General features: G+C 35.8%; 1 protein-coding gene across 1 annotated transcript in view; it reads left to right on the top strand.

Moving 5' to 3' along the window:
• Positions 1 to 22872, top strand: part of CEP162 (centrosomal protein 162) — a 75330-nt gene that overhangs the window by 38372 nt on the left and 14086 nt on the right. The window contains exons 18-25 of the mRNA XM_081045187.1: positions 993 to 1092; positions 5979 to 6105; positions 7331 to 7494; positions 8251 to 8355; positions 11775 to 11990; positions 13055 to 13698; positions 16223 to 16364; positions 18332 to 18430. Coding sequence (XP_080901313.1) covers positions 993 to 1092; positions 5979 to 6105; positions 7331 to 7494; positions 8251 to 8355; positions 11775 to 11990; positions 13055 to 13698; positions 16223 to 16364; positions 18332 to 18430 — 1597 coding nt within the window. The remainder of the gene's footprint in view (positions 1 to 992; positions 1093 to 5978; positions 6106 to 7330; positions 7495 to 8250; positions 8356 to 11774; positions 11991 to 13054; positions 13699 to 16222; positions 16365 to 18331; positions 18431 to 22872) is intronic.

The raw sequence follows: 22872 nt of genomic DNA on the forward strand, positions 1-22872 counted from the left end.
CGAGGGCACTTTTGTATAAATTAGAGAAAAACACTCATACTCCTTTCTCCTGGTAAGTGTGATCCCAGGCTAAGGATAATAATCTACAATTGTGGGGCCTGAAAGCATTTACGGCTGCTTTCTTCCTAGATGCTTCAACAAAGTATTCAAAATGTCACATCTTACACTGCCTGGCTTTTAAAAGAGAAGATCTATTCCAGGATCCAAAACTGAAACTCTAAATGCCTTACACCAGGGGTGTCCAAACGTTTTTCAACGTTTTTCACCAATGGCCATATGCGGTAAAATACACGAACAGCCGGGCCACTCACTTGAGGTGAAGTACATATTGCCTCACCTGGTTTATTTAAGTAAACTAAATATATTTTTGGAATTTGCTGCGGGCCAGTAAAAAATGGATTGCGGGCTGCAGTTGGCCCGCGGGCCACAGTTTGGACACCCCTGCCTTATACAATGAAATAAATGGTTTCTTTAGTACATTAGGGTTAGATGATCATATATGGATTCTTAAACTCCTTATATAATGTTTCTGGAAAAACAGAAAAATTGATTGTAAGGTACAAATAGACTGTGTTTGATTTTGTTTGTTAGTTTCCATGTGTATGATTGACAATTTGTGTGTCTCAGAAAGGAACCTAGAATAATGTGACCAGGATTACACAGCACCACAGGAAAAATGTAGCCTATCTTCTTAGGACATTGATTTTTTTTTTCCTCAGAGAATGGGGGAAAATATTTTTTTAGTTACAATATTTAACTATATATCAAATAAATCATTATAATCTTAAGGCTTCAATTTCTTTAAACATAAACATTTCCCTTAAAGTATATTTTCATTTAAATGGTATTTTATTCAGATTAAATAAACTTTTTATTTTCAGTGATTCACATAGTTCCGACATCCATTAGCATTTTTAATTTTTAAAAATAGAATATTTTGTATTGAAAAGAGTATCTTGTAAAAACATGTTTTTATTTTCAAAATAAATCAGAGAACAGATGCAGCAAAGTCGTTTCCTGTCTCAAGTAGTTGAGGAGCCCACCAGAAACCAGAATTTTACAGATCTGTTAGCAGAACTACGGTTGGCACAGGTAAGTTGCATAAGGATTTTAACTATTAGTGATAGTAAAGATTATTATAAAATTGCCCATATGTGTAAAAAAAAAATCTCTTTTTGTAATTTATGAATAAATAAGATCTATGTATAAATTTCATACCATTTAAAAATTAAGAAATACCAAAGAGTAGTGTTCAGTATACATCTGACTTTAAAATATCGGAAAAAGTGTAATACTGGTTTTAGATGACATCTGCTTTATAGGCCAACGTCTTTTCAGGCATTTATCACATGGAGCCATATTGGAGGCACCTTATTCAAGGCATATATACCTTTTTTCAAACAAATTCCTCGTTGAAAATGTACATCTAAAATAGGAAAATAATTTGAAGATATTGTTCACCTTAAAAAGTTAGTTGGCTTTTTACCTGTTTTCCTAAGTGGACTATGCACTTCTAGGGGCCAGAGACTGTATCTACAAATATTTGTATCTGACGTGCCTAATACAAAGGTAAAATGCAATAACTGCTCCCTAATTTTTCATTTTTATTTATTGTATTAGAAAGAATGTGCCCTAGAATTTTCTAGAGCAATATTTATCAATAGGAGACGATTTGGGGCAGGTTAATTCTATTTTAAGCAGAACAGTTCCATGTATTGCATGATTATTATCATCTCTCTCCCCAGGAACCATGTGCTCATAGCACTCACCAGTCATGGTAACAGTCAAAACCACTGCCACATTTCCAAACATCCCCTGTGGGAGGGCGGTTAATTCTCCCCATTCCCTCCCATTAAGATCCATAGCACTAAACTAAAAAGCCATTCCAGTCTATTTCAATGATTACGTAAATTAGAAAAATTCCAATTACATACCACTTTTTAATTAGAATTTTTTTATAGAAAATTAGGTTACATATACATTTAAACATACCATCGTTTAATAAGTGATCTTTAACAGGTTTTTGTAGTCTATAAGATGCAGCTTCAAATATGAATCCACTAGAGAACTTTCTTCAGATGCATGTTTGTACAGAATGATTAGATAGGTAGATAGGTAGGCGGAAAGGTAGAAAGAAAGAATACGTGATTGAACACTGCTCCTTATCAGTAAGCCTCAAAATTAGCAAGTTAAAAGAGAAACTACTATTGCCATATTTTATGAAGAGTTCGAAAAACATGGTAAGATTTCAAGCATCGCATTATCTTCATTTGAAGGTAGTTATTAGTGACCTTTTAAAAGTGCTGTTTGGAACATATTTTTCTGACAAATAGTAAACTAGAACTGCCACAAAACTCACTGGAAAATGCTGGAATTTAATATAATAAACATCTTGTAAATGCATAACCAAGTTCTCCAGAAAGCAAGGGAAATCTGTAGGAGTCAGACATGAACAGGGATAAAAACACAGGAAACATCTGCTCCTAGGCTGTCAGTTCCGTAACCATGGGGCTTGAGCTTTAACAGCAAAGTGGAGACCCTGCACAAGGAGGTCAAAGGGCCACATGCTTCAGTGAAAGAGTGAACTAGGAAAAAACCACCCACCTTCGTAAGGGGCCGGGCTATCGCTATCGAGAAAGCTTTTCTGTCTTAATCTCCAGATAAGGAGGGGGGAAAAAGTCTCATCTGCTTGGTACCCGTGCTTTATTGGTTGTTCAATATAAATGTCATCCCTTCTGTTTTTATTTGTGTTTTAGTATTTGAATTGACATTACCTGCAAGGGTTGATTGTTCTCTAACTTAAAAACGAAAACATAAATGGTGGTCCCGAGTCAGTAACAACCTCTAGTGAGTATAGAAGAAACAAATACAAAACAACTCTTAGAGAGGTATGCACCCTTAATGCAATTCACACAGTATCTGCACAGATAAAATAGTGCTGATATATGCTCACAATGCAGTCACAAAACCCAGAGAAACATTCCACCATGAGCAGGCATGGGACAGTTAATAAATGGTAGGATTAGAACCCCCATAGAATTAATGAATAGACTTAAAATAAATTGACTTAAAATGATTAAATATGCAAAAGAAATGAGAAAGTATGAGAAAGGAAGAAAACAGACTAGGCAAATTCAGAGAAAAAAAGCTCTGGAAATATATTTCTGGAAACTAAAAAATACGTAGAAAAGTTAAATAGGTGGTCGTATACAACTAAGAAAAAAATTAGTGAACTAGATGATAGATTTAAGGAACTTAAAGTGAGACAAAAATAGAGCAATGGAAAATACCAGAAATATGAGATGCTATAATATATGTTTAAATATTTTTGAAAGGTAATGGCTGAGGATATTTTAGAAATTATAAAGGAGATTTCTCAAACTCAGGAAGCACAGTGAGTCCTATTGGGGATGAATAAGTAAAAACGTACATCTAACTCCATCACGGTGAGACTACCAAAGGCAGAGAAAACCTTAAAAGAAATTTTAAAAAGATGTGTTAAATATAAAAATTAGCAAAAATTATTTAGGGATTTGTTTATTTGTGCAAATACTGAAGAATGGAATGTAAATACACCTTTATTCTCTTCGGTATTCTGAGTTTAAATAATTTTAGAGCAAAAATTACTCATACTGGGGTAAGTCTACAATATAATATTCCTATCAAGTATACTGACGTACAGTCTAATTTGTACCATAAAAAGTAACACAAATTGATTTAGTCTTAAAATGTGAGTTAGTTCTTTATAAACTGTGGATGGACACATACTAAAAGCAAAGGTCCTGAGCCCTTGCTCAGGCGAAGCGCTGCGTTCATTTGGTCGGTCTTTATCAAGCACCTGCCAGGTGCCAGGCACGCATCCTGGCATTGGAAAAACAGTAAATAAACAAGACAGGTGTGGACCTTGCTCACTGGGAACATACATTCTAGAGGGGGAAGACTGACAATAAGTAAACTAATGACATAATTACACACAGTGGTCACTTCTTTGGAGAAAATATAGAGGATAATGGTGGGCAGGGTAGGGGTCGGGCAGCATTCAGTACTGATGTCACGGTGGCCCTCTGAGCAAGTGATGTCTTAAGTTGAGAGCTGAAGAGAAGCAGCAGCTAACTGTGCAGAAAAAATCAATTCTTCCAGCCAGGGGGAAAGCACAAAGCCCTGAATCAGGAATGAGCTTGCTGCTTTCTAGGAGCAGAGGCCTCTGAGGCAGAAGTGGGTGAGTGAGGACAAGAGAGGTAGAAGATAAAGTCAGAGAGTCAGGCAGAGACTAGCTCTGAATGCCTTCACGGCAACTTACAAGGGAGGGAAAGTATTAGCCAGCCAAAACCCCTGCGCCCACAGGACTGACGTGGGACATCTGGTTTTCTTAAAGGTGGGAAGTCTCCATCCCTGGGCAGATGCAATAAAGTGAACATCCATTTAAACAGTGATTACGTGTTTGAACTCAAGATATGTCAAGTTCCTTTGAATTCTAAAATTCTGTATTTCTGTGAAGTACACACTGCTAGAGAACATTTCTAAATTGAACTAATTAAACAAAAGGTATTTGCAGAAAGATACCTGAGCATTCAAACACTCAGTGCTCTCCTGAAAAGACATCTACAGAAGATAAAACAAAAAAATGATGCACTTAAATTTGTGATGCAGCTAGAAACCAAGATTATACAGTAATTTATGAATGGATTGTTTTCCTAGACTGGATTTTAAATTGTAAGGCAGTATAAAAACAATTTGTAAGAATTATTATTTTGAAACTTAATTATACCAAGTGTACAGCCATGAGTTCATGGGTTTCTTCAGCAGTTACAAGTTCATTTCAATGTACGAGTACATTTATTGAATATCTCCCATGTGCTTAGTCTCAAAAATGTACAGGTAATAATAAATCATTTTTGGTCCCCTTAGAGCTTTCAGCCTTATAAAGAGAAGAGGCATGTACACAAATCAATGTCATATGAAACAAAGTAACAATGGCTGTACTATAGCTACAGTCAGAGTTTGTGGGGGCACAGAGGAGGGGATTATCAGGAATAGCCTCATTTGTCCTAAGCTTTGAAGGACAAGTATGATTTTGCCAAGCTGCAAAAATGTAGACCACTGAGAGTAGTGTGGAATATAGGGCATATTATGAATTCATTCCACATGTTTTTGATGTGCCAAGCATTTTTTATGCATTTATGAAGGGTTAGCAAAATAAAGTCCTGCTTTCAAGTAAATATATAATATGTGAAGTGGTGATGAGTGTTGTGAGAAGAAAATAAAGCAACATACCTGGGGGCCAGGCTGGAGGTTGCTGTTTCAGAAAGTGAACAAGAAACATCTTCCTGGGGCTTTACTTGAGCAGAAATCCTGATGAAGTGAAGGAACAAGCCACCTGGCTACCTGGGGGTAGAATGCTGTGCTCAGGGGAAATAAGTGCAAACATGCTGGGGTAGGAGTATGCTGGGTGTGTTCAAAGAATAGCTAGGCGATCTCTGCGGCTGGAGTGGAGTGGGAGGGCGAAGATTTGTAGTAGATGCAGCCAGAGACGCAGGCAAGGCTGATTATGTGACACTGAAGGTCATGGTAAGGACTTTGGGTTTACCTTGAGAAGGATGGGAGTCACCAGAAAGTTTAAAACAAAGGAGTGATATTAACTGACTGTTTAAAACAATTCCTCTGACTACTGTGAGAATAGACTGACTGTAAGTGCTGAAGGTGGGGGAGACAGACCAAATAGGAGGCTATTACAATAATCCAGGCAAAGTTAGAACAGTAAATTTGAAGGTCTTCTAGGCTCTGCTCAGTTAGAGTATTAGAACTGATTCTAGTAGGCTATGAGTAGCTATTAGTAATTTGGGGGAGTAATGAAATCATAGCTAAAATTTAGGAAAAATAATTAGCAGCAGTATTTATGATGGACTGGGTGAAAGAAAAACTATACCACAATTTATTGTGGTTAGAAATAATTTTTTTTTATTTCTTTGAATATCAAGAAAGAAAAGAACAGTTTATTGGAAGACATTAAAAGACTGAAGCAAGACAAACAGGCCCTTGAAGTAGACTTGGAAAAAATGAAGAAAGAGAGAGATCAAGCCAAAGAACAGATGGCTTATGCCACAGGTAAAACATAGCTAAAATAGTTTATATTTATACCTCTTCTAATCTTGAATTTAAGTAATACAGTAGCAATTGGATAGTATAATCAAAATGCTGTTCCTTTAAGTGTATTATAATTTTAGGAACATTGTTGTAAACATTTGTTACTAATAGGTATGTGCATTTGATTAATTTTAGCAAGAATAATCGCAAGATCAAAGCAAAGAAAATCAAGGATTATTTTGTATTTATGGCATTTTATATTAGTTGCTTACATGTCTGTCGTCCCAGCTAGACTCTGACCTTCCTGAGAACGTGTTCTGTCTTTTTATATCTGGGTCTGAAATGTAACTCTCAAGTGTTTGCCAAATGAACAAATAACATGGCACTCTGTAGAAAACACAGGGATCAATATGACATTTCCCACCAGGGAAAACAAAGGAGAAAAAGAGAATATAGAAAAGTTTAATATATAAAAAAATTACAAATACCCATGAGACAGGGTGCTAAGTAAGGGTTTCAGGGAGGAGTGGTGTTTGAGCTGAGTCCTGACAAACGATGAGATTCAGAGGTGAAGGAATATAGGGTGGCTGCCCAGGTGTGTTTCACACACATTTTACTGAGTGCGCCGCCCATGGGTGGGAGCATAGGACAGCAGAACACAGGCCTGGAAGGTAGATCAGAGTTCTTGTTTCCCAAAGTGAAGACTGACCCTCTGTAATGTTACCATCTTCCATGTAAGATATGTACAATAAAAATCCACTTACCTGTTTGGAAGAAAATTACTTTTACTTTCCTCATCTGTAAAATAGAATAACAATACTAGTACCCATCATATAAATTTGTTGTATTTAAATAAAATCGTGCTGGTAAACACTCACTAATAGTTGCTATTGTTACCTTTTATTATAATTCTAGGAATTCTTTATTATCTCTTGAATCCAATATTTATTTTTCCATGGAAACAAGTTTACTTTTGTAATGAAAGTCAGTGGGAAAACAATTTGAAGTATCAAAACTCCTACATAGCCAGGTTTGCTATGAGTTTGAGCATCTGGATTACAGCATACCTTTGTTTCCCTCCTAATAAATTAAACTAGACACTACCTTGCATATATCAGTTGTTTTTTGCCTCTTATGTTTTCAATGCCTCTTATGTTTTTTGTTAGATAGGCATTGTTTTTCATTTAAAATCTTTTATTTATTTTGAAAAATTACAATTAAGTTACTAAGTAACTTTATCTTACAGGTGAAAAATTATATGAGATAAAAATTTTAGAAGAAACACATAAACAAGAAATCAGTCGTCTGCAAAAAAGATTACAATGGTATGCTGAAAATCAGGAACTTCTGGATAAAGATGCAGTTCGGCTTAAAGAAGCAAATGAAGAAATTGAGAAGCTCAAACTTGAGGTAATGGATCATTTTAGAATGTATTTCTGTAGATGAACTCTGTTCTCTTCAGCAGGCATTTCTTCTTAGCTTGAATCAGTACTAAACTCTATTAATTAAAATACCTGGTTTTGGTTTTTGTTTGCTTTTGGTTGCTTTCAGATGTGTGGTTTATTTTAGATTAGACAGCGAATAAATCCAAGCTCCTTATCACGACCTGTCAGGCCACCTCGTGTTCTGAACCCTCGCCGCCTCACCTGACCATACTCCCACAAGTCACTCCCCTCCAGCCACACCCTCCCCCCCCCCCACCCCTCTTCTCATTCTTGAACATGCCAAGTTCATTCTGCTTGTTGCCTTGGCTTTCGTCACTCTGGCCTTGCTGCTTCCCTTGGCTCACTCCTCATTCAAGGCTCAGCTCTAATTTCTACTCCCCAGACTAACCTTTGCTGACCTCCTTATCTAATGTAGAAGCCAGTCCCTCCCCCTTTGACTCTTTCTTCCCATTCCTTCACTCTTTTATTTTCTTCATAGCACTTGTCACTATCTGAGGTTATTTACTTACTGATTTACTTATTAGCTTATAACTGTCTCCTTCTACTAGAGCATAAGCCCCGAAAGCAGGGACCAGGCTCAGCTTGTTTGCCCTCCATATCCAGCATGCTGCCATATCCGGGAATTAATAAATGAATGAATGAACGCCCATTATGCTTCCCTCCTGGTGTTTCTCTGGTAGATTTTACGTATGCTTCTTAACATGTTTTTACTTATCGATAGGTTGAAAAACTGAAAGCTGAATCTGGAAATCCATCTATTCAGCAGAAGATACGTTTAAAAGATAGAGCAGCTGATGCCAAAAAAATTCAGGATCTAGAGCGACAAGTATGTGTTCAGGGTAAATTTTCATTAAGATATTTTATACACAGTGCATTTGTGTTTTCAGGAGTTCCTATAAGATATAGTCAATCTGGAAATTCTTGTCTTTATTCATTTATTTTAATATAGAACTGCCCCTACTTTAAACATACTTGATATTCTGTATTTAAAGTAACATTAATAAAAGGAGCACATACCACCATTTTATATAATCTATAGCTTAAAATGTTTAATGCATAAAAAATGTTTAGACTAATGTGTCTCATTAGATGATAGACCTAGTGATGACAGGTTATTTTGCATCACAGCCCTATTAGACATCTAGGAAGAAGGAAGCAGAATTTTGAAACTGGGTGTAGAGGTAGTATTTCTTCTCCTGATGAAAGATAAGTGAGAGAGGAGTACATGAAAGGAGATCCTTGAGTAGGAAATACATTAGTAATGATTGGGAAGTACTGCAAAACATCTTGGAAACAACATTCAGCTTCCCAAAGAGCTGGCCATAATTTTGAGCTCTTAGAGTATTTAAGCTTAGAGATACTCATTTCATAGTCAAGGGGGCTGGTGTTTCAAAAATCCTGTGATGACACTTATTAGGATAAAACTATTTTTACCTTGAAGTAATTTTTTTGTGGGATGGAATAATTAACTTTTTCTCGCTGTTTTAAAACTCTCTATAATGTAGCATTGTATTCGTAACGGAATATTAAAACAAAATAAGAATTTCCAGCCCTCTTCATAAGGGAGAGTGATTCTGTAGTCAAGTTGTGACATTTTAAATGTACAGCTATTATTCCATCACAAACCCAAAACTGTGAGGTCATCGCTGGGCTGATTATTATCCAGTTTTATGAGAAGGAAAACTAAGCAAAAAGATAACTTTGTTACTTTTACAGGACCCATTTTTATATGAAAAGGTATTTTAATTCAGTGGTCAGGAAAAGAGATTACAAAGGGGACTTGAAGAGCTAGAAATATTCTGAAGTAACTATCGTCCAGGATTGCTTGGCGTTTTTTCAGTGCTTAAGATTTAGATGAGTCAACATAGAAGAAGCCATCCAGAATTGTGAGAGAAAAAAACACCAAAGGAACTACTTCTCTAACAGACGATTTTAAGAGAAATAATGTAGAACTGATGTGTGAGAATACCATGTTTCCCCAAAAATAAGACCTAGTTCTAATGCGTCCAACAGCTCTAATGCGTCTTTTGGAGCAAAAATTAATATAAGACCCAGTCTTATTTTAATATAAGACTGGGTCTTGTATAAGATGGGGTATAATTAATATAATATATAAATATAATATAATATAATATAATATAATATAATATAATATAATATAATATAATATATATAATAATATCGGGTCTAATATAATATATGACCAGATCTTACATTGATTTTTGCTTCAAAAGATGCATTAGAGCTGATGGTCTAGGGGGAAACATGGTAACAATATGCTTAATAGCAAAATTAAGATGAAAAATGGTGATCAATATTGACCATAAATACAACAGTTTATAAAAGTAATTTTTCTTTTGTGAACACTTTCATTGAAATTTTTTGGTTTATCATCGTAGATTATATCTTTCTAGAATATTATTCATTAACAGCATTTTGTGTAGTTTGCTGCATGAACATTTCAGATCTATTTAATTCTATTCCCACGAACATTTCTGAACTAATGATTTAATATATATTTTATAATCGAAGTATATTCAGAATATAATATATAATCATAATATATTCAGAATCATTTTGGAGCCATATTCTGAAATAGATAAATTATAGAATAAAATACCTCCTTTTCTAAATAGCACGTAAGTAAAAATGGGGCCAATTAGATGCATGTTATGAAAATTTCAGATTATATGCATTTGTTCATGCTGTTATTTAATGGAATATTCCATAGTTTGATTTCCATTGAGAATTAAAAACACACACACACACACACACACATACACACACATTTATTTGTATAACAGCCACACTGGTATCAAAGAATAACATTAAAAATCAAAATTAAAGAAGATACAAATGAAATCTAATTTTCCCAAAAAATACATAAATTTCAAGACACCAAAATTAGACTGAAAATATTTAAGATTTTAAATGAATGCATTAATTGGGAATATGTTAAATCCATTTTTAAAAATTATCTGTGGTGTGTATGTATATACCTCTATGTACATTTAATTCAAATAACTAGATTTTAAATACCCAGAGGAAGCAAAGCTTTGAAAATTTTGCAGATGACATAAGTTACTAATATTCGTATCTGCTATATCCCAGTTTATGGTACCCCTGTGAAGTGCAAGCAGTCTTTATGAATGGAAATGTTTGCTATTAACTTTGCAAGTGATGTGACCCTTAAATACCCAATATGAACAATGTTCAGTATAAACAGGATTTTGAGCACCAGCCACCCATCTTGTCTTAGGAAAGGTAGTTTCTAAGACCTGATCACTATCTGCTGGGCACTCTGCTAGGCACTCTACCAAGATGAATGTCATTTGATCCTCACTTACTTGTATCAACACCATGAAATTATTATCATCCCCATTTTACGGATGAGGGAAAAGAGATTTTGATTGAGGAATTGACCCAGGTCGTAAAGCTGGTGCCACAGTCTAAATCCTAATGTGTTCTGACCACTGCGCCTGACTGCCTCTCAGAGGCTAGAAAATTGTTTGACAAAGGAACTCAATGTTTTCATTTATGTTTTTCAAAGCTATCTTAACCATGATACCTTTACCAAAGCAGCGTTTCACAGATATGCATACATAATATCAAGCTCTAATTTCTGTGGACCCTGATACGGTTCTTTCTTACAGAAAGACCATGTAATATGTTATTGTGTTACAGACTAAATGAAAATTAGTCTTTGTTACCTAATCCTCTTTCCTCATTGAAAGAAGTCATTTCAAAATACATTAAACATCATTTGGAGGGAGGTTGAAATAGGGTGGTGATTGTTGTAGGCAGGGCAGGTGCTTAGGCAGCTGTATGTTCATTGCAATAAATTTGCACATTAATGTGCATGTAAGTAATTTTTCAGTCAGTAGGTAGTACACACACTACCTATCTAGGGGCTCTGTGGGAAAAAGGGAGGTGGAAGAGCTTTGTCCTCAGAAAGAATGGTTATTACTAGTGAAATTGTACCAAAATCTATTTCAAATGAAAGTAAGAGGATTTCTGTAAATTAACCAGTACTTAGACATTATACTGTAGGGTTTTTTTTAATTATATAATCTAAGTATATAAAATTTGAAATTAATTTGTACTTCTGTACATTCAATTCAGTCCTTACATATGATGTAAACATCTCTTTGAAATCCAGATATAATTAATACAGCATAATCTATATGAAACTGCTTAATTTTAACATATTTGTGACCTTACATATATACAAAAATATTTTAATAGGTTAAGGAAATGGAAGGAATTCTAAAGAGAAGATATCCTAATTCTTTACCTGCTTTAATATTGGCTGCATCAGCAGCTGGTGGTGATACAGTGGATAGAAATACAGTGGAATTTATGGAAAGAAGGATAAAAAAACTAGAAGTTGATCTGGAGGGCAAAGATGAAGAAGCAAAGAAAAGCCTCCGTACCATGGAACAACAGTTTCAGAAAATGAAAGTAAGTGCCAGGTAGCCATGGAGATGGAGCTCAGAGATGGACCATCGGGGCTGGGACTTCTTAGATTTCATTTTAACAAATAGCTCTAACCATCCTTTCCCACAAAACCTTTACCATGAGTATCAGATGCAAAGGGAACCTAGATTTATCCTAGCTTTTTGTCTTTCTTTAGTAACTTCTTATTTCAAACATAGAATAATCAAGCACAGGATAATCTTTACATAAGCCCCTCTCAGTGACGTCAGAATTAGTGAAAATTAAGTAATGAAAACGCAGAGTACAGCATCTCTGATATATATTCAGTATAAAATGTTTTTTTTAATTACCACGGTTGAAAATATTTTCACTGAAATGTACATGTTCATAGGCCCATTATCACAGCTGTCATAGGGTATTGAAACTTGCCATGTTGCTCTCCTCACCAGGCTATGAACTCTTTGAAGTCAAGAACTGAGTCTCTTTATCTGTGAATCTGGCCTGGCCCAGTGCCTGGCACTCAGTCGTAGCTAAATAAGTATTCATTGAATGAATGAACAGAGACTATTGGTGTCTCTTTCCACAGAGTAAAATAAACTAGGTTATTTCATTTATAATACTAAATCTCCAGGATACAAATTCCAAGCTGATTTGCTCCCTGTGAGATCTCTAAATTGATGTTACAAAGTTGCAAGTGTGCTGTTTCTTAAAGACTTCAGTAACCGCCGTTGCTTTCCCTATTTATCTGCAAAGTGTATATAGTTTGTCAGTTTGCATAGAGAAGGATATACAATAATAGGTTTGATAGTGAGGCTTAAAAATAAGTTTTGGGGTGTACAAAAATGTGTAAATTAATGTTTATGAGCACCATGTTAATTATGAAATTATATAACGTATATTGAGAATATATAATGTTCTGCCCTTCAAAGGCTAGGACTTCAATATTCTGACACAGAGTTGGAGGCATCCGAATATGTAATGAATGCCTGAACAAAGAAATAGGTAGGACCTGGTAGAATGCAGGGGTTCGTTAACAGTGTTAGCTTTGTTAGCAGCTGTTTTGGCATTACATGGATTCTTTTCTTCAGATTCAGTATGAACAGAGACTAGAGGAGCAGGAGCAGCTACTTGCCTACAAATTGAAGGAAGCACCTCAGAACCAAAATGACAGGGTTAAAGCACTAGAGAAGGAACTCGACGACACTAAGGAAGCCCATCAAATCACTGTAAGAAAACTTGAAGCTGAAATAGACACTCTTAAACATCAGAATGCTGAATTGGAACTCAAGAAGAATGATAAAGATGATAAAGATTTCCAGTCTATCGAATTCCAGGTGGAACAGGCTCATACTAAAGCTAAACTGGTGAGACTCAATGAGGAGCTGGCTGCAAAGGGAAGAGAAATACAGGACCTTTTGAAAACTGTGGAGAGGCTTCAGAAGGAGAGAAGAACGATGCTATCTAATCAGAACTCTAAGGGTAGGGAGGAAGTGACTGCGAAAAGGGTGGAGAAAGATGCTTTGCATCCAGGTAAAGGAGATGCTGTCTCCTTCCCTGGAACCTTGGGTGGCAAGCTTTACCATCCACATACTTTTACTGATTCCCATATTTCAGAAGTTTTACAAGAAAACTACAGATTGAAAAACGAACTGGAAAGATTAATTGTGGAGAGGAATGAGCTGAAGATGAAATCTGAAGTAGCTATGAACCAATTTGAGAATTCCATCAAAAGGTAAAGTGTGAATCTGTAAATATATGGGGACATAAAAAGAAAAAAAGTTTAAAGGTTACAAGATGTATTTCTTCTGTTTAATTAGTTTGACCCTGAACTGAAGTCATAAACAAATTTTAAGAAATTGTATTATATCGCTGAGCATAGATCTGTTTTGGATTCTCTACCTGTGGGAAGCCCAGATTCTGATGAACCTGAATCTCCATGTCAACCCAAGCCATGTCCTTGGTTTGACCAGTCTTGTTTTTCTGCATGTATCCAAATGGTGTTAATAAGCTGATCCAGTGGGCCTCCTTGCAAATTAGTTTCGATTGCCATAGACAGAGTGCTGTCAGAAAACAGCTATTTTGAAAACTAGTTGACATTATAAGAAGAAGGGGTCCTTTCTTCCAAAATACCTCTTCAAATTAACCTGTTAATCACATCCCTTCATGCCTTGAACTTTTAAAGTCATCCTTTTCCTTCTCAGAATCTCCAAGTACTATCTACTGCCTGTTTTCCTCTGAGCCTTCTAACATGCCTTTTCACCTGATCAAACCAGTTTTGGTTCTCTTTGTTTGTCTTTCTGTACTTTTTCCACAATTAGCCTCTTCTTTTATTTCCATCTCACTTCCTCTTAAATATGGTTGTCATCCTCAGTATTCTTTTAAACCTGCTCTCAGTAATGACCTTTCCCGGTCCAGTGGAGTTTTCTCCATCCCCATTTTTCTTGACATCATTGATAATACTGCCTTCCTTAAGTGGTTTCCTCCCTAACGTCCATGTTTTGGCAGCTCTGACTAGTAAACTTTATTTCTGTTCCTTTTAACTGACTCCTGACTCCTCTTCATTCTCTCTTCTCAAAAATCTGACTTGCTGTGCCTAACTTGCCAAATTTCTTCACTGCCTTTTGCTCATTCATGTTTTAAGTCCTACCACAAAATACTTCCTAGAGCTTCCCAGGAAATTTCCTGTTTCTACCTCCAACTCCTATATAATTTATGCACCAAGAAAGCACTAATCATAACACTGCCTTGTAGCTCCTTGAGAACTGATATAAGATTATACTTCTTTTGCAACCTGCAAACAATTATAGGTTTGATTGTGAGATTTAAAATACCTTGGGGTGTATAAAAACGTGTAAGTTAATGTTTGTGAGGCAACATATTATGAAATGAAAAATATAACATATATTGAGAATATATAACATTCTGCCTGTCAAAGGCTAGGACTTCAGTATATTTGACTAACTAAAGGCACACAGAGTCGGAGGCATCAGAATACTACATAATGAGTGCCTGAAGGAAGGAATAGTTAGGACCTGGTAGAGCTTCTACTAGAAGAATGAGTATAGGAAGCGCCTAACAAATGCTTATTGATTGACTGGCAGCATGTCTCATTGAGTCACCATGGGAACCATATTGCTTCCAAATTGAAACTTTGTTTCTTTAGACCTGAATGTGATAGATAGAGGCAGTAAAGCTATTTGGAAAGAATCACATTCACTCCTAAAAATAATTTAAAATTCAGGTTTTTCCTATAAATTTTTCTGTACATAAATTTTTAGTATTAATCTTTTTCTCTGCATCTGAGAAGTGAGTAATAACCTTTTCTAGTCCCAGGATTTAGGCTGTTTTTTTTTTTTTTGTTAGTTATATCATGGGTGCTTTAGATCTTTTTTAGGACCCTAATCACACTATTTCTGTGAATATTCATAGTCAAATAAGCAGCTAACATTTGTTTCTAGTTTGGGAATTGTTGTATTAATAAGTATCAACAGTGATTTACTAAATATCTGTTTTGATTAAAATTCTGTCATTTTAAAATATTCCAATAAGACAGGAAATACCTATAACAAATGTATCAACTCTTTAGTCATCTTTATCATTTACTAAACTGCCTTTGAATGTATAAATTTTATCAGAGACAAATGAATAGTCTGTCATGCCCCAAATTAATTAGGTTCAGTTACCCTGTGTCCTAAGAACTACTGGAAAGATCATTTTATTCTCACAACCTGCAGCTGAGCCTGGAGTCATATGGACGAAAAACTGGAGAATGTTGCCTAGAGACAAAGCATTAGAGATTCTAAAGGGAACAACTTTGATTATCCAAATAAGAATCTGGGCAAGAAATCTGAGTTTATCTTAAAAGACAAAATGACAGGTCCTTTGCTTTAACTTCAAGTATTAATAGAACATTTAGAACCTTTGATTCCCTCAGGAAGTGCAGGCGCAGTCTAGAGGTAGAGTGGAATGCCCTGCCTAGACTTGGCTGGGCTCAAACCCCAGCTCTGCAACTTACTGATCTGGGACCCTGGGTACATCAGTGAACTCATGTTTGCCCTTATAAAGTTCAGTCAATAGTGAGCTCAGGGAGTGGTTATAAGAACTCACAGGCAATAATGTAAAAGCCCTAAGTCTTTGCGGTAGATAGATAATGGTCCTGTCCCTCCCTTCTTTAATTTCCAGGCTTCTTACACTATGTTTGTGCTAACTGTGAATTCAAACCGTGTATATCTGGTTTTCTTTTGTTTGCTCTAAAGGATCAAGGAAGATACTGCAGCACACATCGCATCTCTCAAAGAATCTCACCAGAGGGAAGTAGAGAAACTCCTTTGCCAAAATGCAGTAGAAAATTCTTCTTCCAAAGTAGCTGAACTAAATCGTAAAATAGCAACTCAAGAGGTAGATGCCTTGAATGTGATTTTTTTTTTTTCAGTTACTGCTAACACAACATTTGGAAATATTTTAACTTCACTTTTTTGAAGTTGGTGATAGAAATGGTAAATTATTGTTGTCTTGATTTTGCTTTTATATGAGAAGATGCCATCATGTGTTTAACTATTTTAAATTATACCTCTAAATAAGTGTTTGTACAGGTTTGTCCCTACATTTCTCAAATAGATTTTCATCTAAATAGATTGTAATGGATGGCTGAGAGGTAGGTCTACTGTGATTGGGACCTTAGTACTTGAATGTTGAACCGTCTCCCTCCAACCAAAGTCCCAAGTGCCAAGTAATTATCCTAGTCATTCTTCTTGCCTCCTTACCTCTTATTCATTAAACAAACAATGATTTGGACCTATAGACAGTCAGGCACTGGGGATAAAATAATGACAGAGAGATAGAAATACACATCCCAAGCCAGTCTTGGATGTGTAATCTTTTAAGATATGAAGCATAATTTTTTAAGAATTATGACCCGGTATTAAGAATTATGACCGGGTATGCTGACAGCTCATCTGCATGTCCTCATGTGTCTTTCTTGGATACTATGTATGGCTACTTGGAATATCTATGAATATTTACTGTGTGACCCATCTATGGTGGTTGTAAGTTGAACAAACAGCATTGAAATAGAACTTGCATCTTACTTTCAAAAGGTATATCCAAGAAAAAAGATAAAGCAAATATGGCAAAATGTTAACAGTTGGTAATTCAAGTTGAAGAATATGTGAATGTTCTTTTTGCTCTTCATCTTTTGTATAGGTTTTAATTTTACAAACAAGCTGAGGGGGAAAAACTTCAAGAAATAATTATCTCACCACCACTTCTCCTACCTATAATTATTTAATAGCATCTTAATTAAAAACAAATCCTTCAGTTGAGGTAGTTTGAATATGGACTGCATATTAGAAATTATAAACTTTTAGGTATAAAATGTTACTGTGGTTTTGTGAGAAAATGCCCTTATTATTTGGGATTACTTGTGAGAAAATGCCCTTATTATTTGGGATTACTTAAGTGTGAAATGTAATGAGGTCTGTAATTTAATCTCAGATAGCTCAGAAACAGAATTTTGACTATTTTTAATACTTCAATGAAAAAGATTTGTGCTTTTCAAAAGTAACCATTATACAGCCTTCCAGATAACCTCTCTAGATTTCTTCCCCAATAGCAGTGGAGTGTCAGTGGGCAATGTAAACATTACATCAAATGATTGTATAATAAGGAGCAGTCTAGGAGAGGTGAGAAAAGTGGTATCATTATGTCATAGTGCCATAAATATGTTATTTTCCCCAGAATTCTAAATGTCATATTGGAAATTATGAGTTAAATGGAAGTCAGTATAGTCTGATCATAAAAACAATAAAAGTAAAGTATTAGAGATAAAAGATATGAATTTTTCCTGTTTTTACAGTTCCTTCATGGAAGTATTTATGTATTTCAGTTTCTTTGTCTAAAAATATGAGACTGATATTTCATAGATATTAGGCTTGTGTTATCTTTACTTAGTCAATAGTCTTTAATAAAAACTATTCTATTTAATGACAAAATGTAAAGATAATATTGGCCACTTTCTTTAAAATGCTTTGACTTTATAGAGGTTTATTTTAAAAGGTGATTTTCAGGTCTTCAGAAGAAAAGTACTAAAGAAGCCAACTAGTTACATAGTCATTAATTTGTAATATGTATGATACTTTATATTAAATGTTGAAAACAACAAAACAGTGCATTTATTCAATAAGTTTAATTCATTCAATGAACTTAATTCCTATGGGAATTTATGTTAAAACTTTGTGATTTTAAAACATTAGGATCCTTTTTACTTTTTAGTACAAACAAAAATTATTAGCTGGCTTTCTTATGGTTTTCAAATAATATTCAAGGAAGAGATTTATTAACTCAGTACTTCTAACATAATTTCCTAGGTACTTATAAAACATTTCCAAAATCAAGTTAATGAACTGCAGGGTAAACAAGAGTCTCTTGTTATTTCTCAAGTTCGAGAAGAAATCCTACAGAAAGAGGTAAGAAATAACGAAAACGGGCTAAAATAAGCTTATCTTAGCCATTTCAATCATATTCATATTTCATAATTTTCTTAAGTGAAATGTACAAGTAGACATGAAAATATATCACATGTCAAGACAATATTAACTTATTTATGGAAAATCTGCTTTTCCCAGATGAAGCTCAGATATTAAATTATATGTTTGTATTTGTTGTAGGTACTTTCTAGGCAGTGGGGAAATGGGGATTGTTTGGTTCTTTTGTTTAATTTTTTTGTCAGTAAAATTGGATGGTTAAAGCCATTTCTACATTAAGTACTAAGACTTTTGGTTAAGAAATAGGTAAACCAATCATGACATTAATGCTGGATCACCAATAGTAATATTATATGAAATACATCTTTCTGGAAACTCACCATTTTTATTACTCTAAGATCCTTTTGATTTGATCCAGGTATCGAAACGATCTTAGAGTAATCCTTTCCACACCAGGTGTTTCAGTCCACACTGAAGACTTGGAAGTCCAAAGTCTTCCAAGCCCAAGTAATTTTACCAATTGGGGCATTGTTACCACAAGCAGTATGCCTGGTACACAGACATCCATCTTTATTGAGAGAACAGAGCTAGAAAGTTAACTGGATCAAAGTCAGCCTCTCATGCAGAAGGAAGAATATTTATCCTTTACCCATATCCACTAACTTGCTGGTGTTTTTAAACTCTCAGCCTCAGGGTTTTTTTAAAGCTATTAAATGGAATATGCTCCACTTCCTAGCATTTTTTAAGTACTCAGTGAACAGGAGTTGGTCACTATTCCAGGCTTTTGGGGTATAGTAATGAATAAAATACCTGAAGACCTTGCTTTCTAGTGGGTGGAACAGAAAAACAGCCAAATTATTCTTGTTAGTGTTACTCATTTCTATTCCTGTTGAGCATGTATTCAATATTCAGTATATTCTTTTGCATATTAACATTAATACATATTAACATAGAAAAATTAGAAGGTATAAAATTGCCTCTGATCCCACCACCTAGATGTTTATTATGCTATATATCCTTCCAGGTTTTTTCTGTTTATACATATATAGAGATATAGAAATAGTGTGAGTGTGTGCTCATACATGCACACATGCAAAATACATGTTTATTTGTGTATGTATGTATGCATATATGATTTTAAAGCATATTGTATGTATAAATATTTCCATGTCAGTATCTTTTTTCATTTTTTCGTATTGAAATTTAATTGACATATAGCACTGTAAAAATTTAAGTGTACAGCATAGTGATTTGAGTTACATATATCATGAAATGATTACTTCAGTAAGTTTAGTTAGTATCCATTATCTCATAGATACAAAAAACAACAACAGTAAAAGTAGTGCTATTTTCCTTGTCATGAGAACTGTTAGGATGTACTTGCTTAACAGCTTCACTTATAACTATAACTATAGTCATCATGTTGTGCATTACTGATCTTATAACCGGAAGTTTGTATTTTTTGACCACCTTCATCCAGTTTCCCCTCCCTCCACCTCATCTCTAGTAACCACAGTCTGATCTCTATTTCTGAGTGGGATGGGGTGAGGGGGGGGGGTGCTGTTTGTTTTCTGTTTTTGGATTCTACATATAAGATCCTAAAGTATTTATCTCTGTCAGCTTTGTTTCACTTAGCATAATGTCCTCAAGGTCCATCTATGTTGTCACAAATGCCAGGATTTTCTCCTTTTTTGTGGATGAATATTATTCCATTAGTCTGGTAGTTTTTTTTTCTGGCTGTTCTCAGGATAATGCTGGCCTTGTAAAAGCCAGGCTGTAGGATGGGGGCCCCATGGTGGCCTGGGTTCTTTGGTCAGGCTTACTAGTTACTCAGGACTAGATATTATACTCAGCAGTAGATGGGCCTACGAATTAGCTTCTCTTCCCTGGCAGGCCAGCAGGACAGGCCCCAGGGCCTGCTCAGCTTTTTGTTTGGGGATCCAAATCAGACAAGACTGCGCACTGAATCCTCTGGCCAGATGGGGCCATCTATTTTACTGTGTAGGCAGGGAGACCCACAGGCTGTGCTCTCTTCAGTTGCCAGTGCTCTGGTTAGATTTCCTGGTCAGAGGGACTGAGAGCTGTTTAATTCAGCAGTGGGAGGGGCTGCGAATTAGTATACCTGCCTAGGCACAGTGGGAGAACCAGCTCCAGTACTGCTAAAGCTTTTTATGGTGTTGACTTAGCCAGTCAGTACACCAAGCTCCGTGGCCAAACAGGCCACTGGCTTTGCTCTGTGGACCATCAGCTCTGCCTGCCAGACTGTCTGCCCTATGGCTGGGCTACACAGGTTTCCAGGTGTTCTAGTCAGGCTTTCTGGTTAGGTGGGGCTTCACCTAACGGTATGGCAGCCTAGACTCAGCTCTCTTGCCTGGGCGGACACAGACCAGGCTCCTGGGCTGGCAAACCTCTTGATTTGATGCTCTCCATCAAGCAGACTGGCACTCCACCAGGTTCCCTAGTCAGACCTGCTCTGCATATGAGCAGAACTGCTGGCTGGGATTCCTACCTGGGCTGGGCAGGTAGGAACTGTATCTGCCAAGTCTGAGTGCTGGTTGTGACATACCCCGTCCTGCTTCTTTGTCTCAATCAGATTCCCAGTGTCCAAGCCCCACACAGTCCCCTACGATCCCCGTGGGGCCAGACTGGAGTGGAGACTCCCAAGAAGTGACTCACCGTGCTGAGGTAGCTGGATGTCCACCCTGAGTTCTCTTGTTCCACGGGAGGAACCGTAGGCTCAGTCAGGGAGTCCTTTAGGTGTGGTGCTGCGCCAGCCTGGGGGAGTGGCAGTACCCAACATGTAGCTATTCTCATACCCTCCTAATGCCATCTGTCTTGGTCTCTATGGTTGGGAGTGGAGGGTGCTTTAGAGTTACCTTGGCATTCTGCAATTCTCTCAGTGGTTTCTTGTCCATGAAGAGTTGTTGGTGGTTGTTCTCAGGAGGAGGAGCGAAGTCAGGAACCACCTCTCACTAGGTTGGTGACATCACTCTTTCTGTGTCAGTAATATATCTTTATTATCACTTTTGTTAACACCATTTATAAAAGTGTTTAGTATGTACAAGGCACTGTAATATATGTTCAGTGTGGTTGTCATCATAACCCCAAGGGGTACGTACTATTTTTCCCATTTTATACATGAAAAAATTGATGCGAAGAAAAATGAAATACTTGCCTGAGTTTACCAAGCCCCTATCATTGGACACTCAGGTTGTTACGATTTTTTTCTGTAGTATTCAAGAAATGGGAAGCGTTATCGATCATGCATCTTTGCTTAGGTATCCAATTGCCTTCGTAGGATAAATTCACTAAAATACAAGAATTTTTTTAAAAAGTTATTTAATTTTAATTATACTCTTAAAGGTGCTATTAAATAAATACAAATGAAGGGAAGTTCTCTATATTCTTTGTCTAGAACCAAATTTCTGAATTTATGTAATTTATAAATGAATGTTTAATCATTGAAAGGTGAATTCATTAATTGTTGAATAATTGTTAAACACCTACTCTGTTGTGCTCAGCTCTAGGTGCTAGGAATAGTGAGTAGAACAAAGTAGATAAATCCCTGCCCTTATGGAGCTTACATTTTATTTGGGGAATCAGACAGTAAGTAAATATAATGATTGATAAATAAAATTAACTAAGACAACATCTATAAAGTACTTAATAGTGCTTAGTACATGATAACGTCATGACTCACTACTACTTGTACTTTAAGACTGATTCAAATACACGTCTCAGGTTAAGAACCCTGCTGCCTAGCTCTTTTTTAAGTTATGTGTCTCTCACTTGTCACTGTTTCTTGGGCATCTCTCCATCATAGCACATAATACTGGAATTCTAATTCACTCAGCTCCTTCATTCACTTGAACAAAACCTTCCCAGGCAGTGTACCAGAAAATGCTTACCTGTGGATCACAAGATAGTTATGCTGGTATGTTGTGAAACTCAAAATGATTTTTCAGTCATTAGAAAGTTGACAGAAGTTGGTGACATTTGACCATTACATGTATGACAATGCCTTTGGCAACTTCTGTAGTTCAGAACCATTTTTGTTTCTTTGTTTACAATGTTTAGTAATCGTTGTGATACAAGATTTTTATGTCCAGCACCCATCACCACTGCATTTTCTGTAAGGCTCTCCCTACCTTTCTACAAATCATCCAATTAAAGCTTGCATATTTTTATTTTTGTCAGAGATGTTCCACATTTAAAATATTTAAGCCTCTGACTTAAAAATACAGACAAATTATCTAATTTAGGAAGAGAGTGTGTGTGTGTGTGTATGTGTATACACATATATGTAGTATTTTCAGTTATTCGCTACTGGGTGTTTCCATGTAAAACATTATTGAATTTGTTAATTTTATCCATTTTCATTAGCTTTTAAGTTATTTTGCCTTTTGATGTTAACAGTTTGCAAA

The sequence above is a fragment of the Rhinolophus hipposideros genome (genome assembly GCF_964194185.1).
Source record: "Rhinolophus hipposideros genome assembly, chromosome: 3".
NCBI classification, from domain to species: Eukaryota; Metazoa; Chordata; class Mammalia; order Chiroptera; family Rhinolophidae; genus Rhinolophus; species Rhinolophus hipposideros.